This window comes from Pterocles gutturalis, unplaced genomic scaffold (assembly GCF_000699245.1).
Source record: "Pterocles gutturalis isolate BGI_N339 unplaced genomic scaffold, ASM69924v1 scaffold26398, whole genome shotgun sequence".
In the NCBI taxonomy this organism is placed as follows: domain Eukaryota; kingdom Metazoa; phylum Chordata; class Aves; order Pterocliformes; family Pteroclidae; genus Pterocles; species Pterocles gutturalis.
This window is the reverse complement of record NW_010121385.1, coordinates 61,159-65,656: the sequence shown is the minus strand read 5'-3', so window position 1 is coordinate 65,656 and position 4,498 is coordinate 61,159. Positions and strand designations below refer to the sequence as shown.

The following is a 4,498-nucleotide window of genomic DNA, read 5'->3' as shown; positions in this document are numbered from 1 at the left end:
AGACAATCCTGAGGAAATACGGTTGGGAAGTTCATTTCAATGAACCGCGGAAAAACATCTCTAAGACAGATATCCTTTAACAGTAAATTCCATTACTTTTTGTCTAATAGTAAGGGCAGCTTGGGAAATCACGTACTTCAGTAATCATCAACTAAAGCAACTCGGCCAAGCCTGATCCCTGGCGAAGAGGGCACAGCAACCAGCAGATGCATGAACCCTCTTTTATAGACTTCTCTCTTGTCTATATATTTTGGTCACACCTACATCTTTAATTACATTTTAAGAGATGCCTTCATCTCAAATCTAAACATTAACACAGAGGCATTTAGAAAATCAACACAACAACATGGACATTGTACCCAATGGAGTAGCAAAGCCACTATATATTCACAAGAACCGCAACTGTGTCATTTAATAAACTATCCATTAGTGTTTGTTCACAAAAAGGCGTTAACAAGAAATCCACAAGGCAAGCTATCTCACAGTATTTTCCAACAGTTTAAAAGTAATTTATTTCCATAAAATGTAATTTAGTTAGCATGTACCAGCGAATCTGGCTTTTAATTTAAAATGGCCTAATTTAGAGGACTGTGTTTGCAAGACCAGCATTATCTGAAGAAAGATGGAGAAACTCATTCCTCAAATTTCAACTTCCCTTAATTTTAGTGTTTTAAGAATGATTACTCTATTGTTGCCCCAGCTGCCCTTTCAGCAGTGCCTCAGCAGCGACAGGTAAGCTCTCACCAGCCACTTACATGCATAAGCTCAAACCTAAATAAAAAGATCCTTTTGAGAGCAGTGACTGAACTGATCGATCCATGGGGAAGGATCTAACAGCCAGGCCCAGCCCCTTTGTCCTGCATGCAGAGGAGGCTCGTGACTGGTTTGTGATCTCCAACGCCACAGTGACCTGATTAGTGATCTGAATTGCTGATGTGATAATCACAACAATGAGATGTAGCCATTATGATAATTACCACAATGCTTTTTAAAATATGTACTAAATTTCAGTTAATTGTAATGATATGAAAAGTAGAAAGTATCTGTGTTACTTTTATGAAACCTAAGAAAAGACTATGTGTTTAAAGGACCAATTTTAATTTATTTATTTATAGATAGTCTGAAATACGATTCTCTTCTCAGAAATTGTTGTCAGTTTGGGTGACTGTGCTGTAACATTCATAAACAAGTTTTGTTTTTGCTATAGGTACCAAATATAATTTAGTCAAAATTGTTAAGAGTAGTTTCTTCCTATCACTAAGATGAAAGACCTGCACACCTCTGTCCCCTTTATTAAAGCAAATATCCAGTAAGTGTCCTGGCCTGACATTTTTGCCCTAGTCACCATGTAACAGTAATGACGCACCAAATGCCTGCATACCAGCCTGTTTATGAGGCACTGAATATGGTACCTGAAGACACTGTACTAATTACCTGTGTGTATCTTTGTGCAGAGCAGCACTGTCCAACATACCTGTAACACTTCTTGCTTACCTGTATGTTACCATTCTTAAAAGTTACTATTTTATGAATGTCTATATAAAACAAACTAGTGGTTAATAAAACAATACTGAACACTGTTTTCAGCTATAACAGCTAAGCACAACACAACAGATAAAATTCCTATGACAAGAGCCATATGTTTAATGAGTTGTAGCAATGTCACTTAATGATTGCAGCAGGATGCTGGGAATTGCTGAATTCTAGCTGCATCTCTGACTTCGTGAGGCCTCAAGCAAGTCATTAAAATGCTGCAATTTGGGCAATAAAAAAAAATATGAGACCCCAAATTACTGGATGTTTATGCAGTGTTTGGTTTTTTTAAATGTTTACCTTGATCTTTGTGCTTCTCTTGTACTGTGTACACAACAAGTCTAATGATCCATCTTTAGTACCTCCTTGGCATGCTGTGGGGATTACTTAATGACTGCACAGCTCTTTGAAGATGTTCAGGCTGTTTTATTTTTAGTTAATGTTTGCAAGCTGCTTTGAGCTTCTCTGATGAAAGGGCTTAACCAAGTACAAAATTTCAGGTGGTTATTAGGCCAACGTGCAAGAGGGCAAGATGAGGAATTAAAATGAGACTATGGGAGAAAGGAAATAGCTCCATTTATCAGGCACCTGGGATATGTAGGTAAATAATACTGAAATAAAAAATAAAAAATTAAAAATTGTGATATAAGCATACTTCTCTGAGAAATGGCAGGCTCCCAATGCATATGCTGTCTAGAAGTTTTCCATAGAAATTCTGAGGCAGACCTTCAAGGACTGTAAGTTAGTATAGCTTTATAATACAGCTCTGGCAGTTCATTCTCACTGAGGAGTGGTTTTACATGTTGACAACAGACTATTCTCATCTCCTCCCTCTTTGCCCTAAATGCTCCTGGGACACAGGAGTGGTAGACAAATCCAGAGAGTCCTATTTGCAAGAGTCATGGATTAGATTCCCATTAAACTGAGCAGCAAAGCTCTTTGGGCCCAATTTAATTTAAAAAAAATAATTTGTAGCAATGTGGGAGGCACACAGTTTGATGGGAGTTCTGTTCATTCTGATTTATTGCAAGATAAAGCCTAGGCCTTTGAAATAATTCTGTTTGTAGTGTTCTGTTTTCACTCACTCTTGCTCAGTGGCTGATAATGGCTAAAAACCAAAGGAAATTGGGAGCTGCTTTGAAGTCCACAGGAAATCTCAATATATAAAAAAAAAAAAAATTACAGCCATTGGGGAATAAAGTGTATCTTTTAATAACAAAATGCAAGTGTTTTGACTTGAGTGCTCTCAGTCATCTAACTGGCATAGTGCTGCCACACCCCGATTTATCCAGTGTTTCTGGGGCTTGTCTGAAGGGAGTTCGATTGAGAGAACATAGTTGGTTGAGTGGCCAGTAGTGGATAAGACACCTCTTCTTGCACTTGTCTTGTATACAGGGCATGAATAGACGTTCATATGAAGAAATTTGGAACTTTCTCCAGGTTTCAGCCAAATTATGGGCAAAGGATCATAAAGGATTTTTGGAAGTGATTCTCCAATGACCAAGGATTCTCTATCCCATCGTGCACCTTCCAAAAAAAGGCCTCTTACATAAGCCCCATCTTCTGGCATTTTCTCCATTGTGTGCTCCTGTTTCATCACCTAGAATGATTAAACCATTACTTGATTTTATTTTTATCTGGAGGATATTAAATCCTATAAGTGATAGTCTGAAATTACTCCTTTAAATAAAATTTCTTTTCATTTGAAAAACTCTATTCCTTGCTGCCCCAGAACATGTTTCAAGCTGTTCAAGAAAAACAAAATTCCTCTGCATTTTCTTACCTCAAATTCAAATCCAATATGGTCAATTGGGATGGTGTATTTTCTGGCATAGTTTTGTAAAACACCGGTCAAAAAAGACTGAGTGAAGAAGAATCCTGAGAGCCAAAAGACTGTGGGTGGCCCATTGATGACCCAATCCTGAATATGGAGAGAAAAAACACATGTAATAAAAAAAAATACGTTCTCTGGCTTCACTGTGCCAATTAACCAGAAAAGGGATGTCTTTTCAGATACACTTGAACAGCACAATGAGATCTAAACATTGATGGGACCCTCTGGATATTACCATGAGTTCTATATTTTTCAGAGACAACAAATCACAGGAGTTAGTTATTTACGATGACAACAAAAATAATCACTCATTCTGAAACAATCAGAACTCAGTGCCACTGAGAAAGAAATTTCAGAAGGTAGCATATGCATATTTTGTTACATCCAGATAGTAGCCAGCAAAAAAAAAAGATGTAATTTGGACAATTTTATCAAAATACTCTTTTCCAGTCTTGTAAACACCAATCTCGTCACATGAGAAAAAGGCCAAGTTTTCTTACATAGTATTGTCACCGATCACTGTGAGGGCACTCACTACAGCCAACACATCAAATCATAGCAGAGGAAATCATTTGAGTACAAAGGTGCCAGACAAGGAGATTTTGGACCAGTATCTTTGTTGGATATCACAAAGGCAGTAGGAAAAACAAGGCAAGGGCAGAATGTCTCCACACTAAGCCATTTGGAGTCAAACCCATATGCTACGCAAATCCAGCAAACAGGAAATTCTGCTGCTTATACAAATCTTTCAGACACTTCTTCCTAGCTTTCTCCTCCCTGACTTGTATGGGGTTCCACTACATCTCATTACCTCAGCTATTTAAAGTACATCTGAAATTTTAAGTAATTTAAAGAGAGCGATAAGAATGCAAGGGAAAAATGGAAGGGTGAGTAAAGTATAAAATAGCTTGTTCAAAGAGTGTTTGGAAGTGGTGTCACTTTTTATTACACTTGAAAGATATTTCAGTCACATATATAAAATTTAGTAGTGCCTGTTATGCACTGTTTCTAAAGCATTCTCACATCTGGTTCAGCATCCTTTGAGCAGGGAAGTCATTAAGGCATCAATGCAAAGTAAAATGCATCTTCTAGAAACAGAAAAATGGAAACTACCAAATATAGCACTGGATT

The 4,498-nt window shown here is 37.4% G+C and overlaps 1 protein-coding gene across 1 annotated transcript in view; it reads right to left on the bottom strand.

Annotated features, from left to right (window-relative positions):
* Positions 1-2,724: 2,724 nt before the first annotated feature.
* DNAH3 (dynein, axonemal, heavy chain 3) overlaps positions 2,725-4,498 on the bottom strand; it is a 58,670-nt gene continuing 56,896 nt past the window's right edge. The window contains exons 58-59 of the mRNA XM_010077225.1: positions 3,317-3,454; positions 2,725-3,133 (exon numbers count right to left, since the gene is read on the bottom strand). Coding sequence (XP_010075527.1) covers positions 2,780-3,133; positions 3,317-3,454 — 492 coding nt within the window. The 3' untranslated portion in view covers positions 2,725-2,779. The remainder of the gene's footprint in view (positions 3,134-3,316; positions 3,455-4,498) is intronic.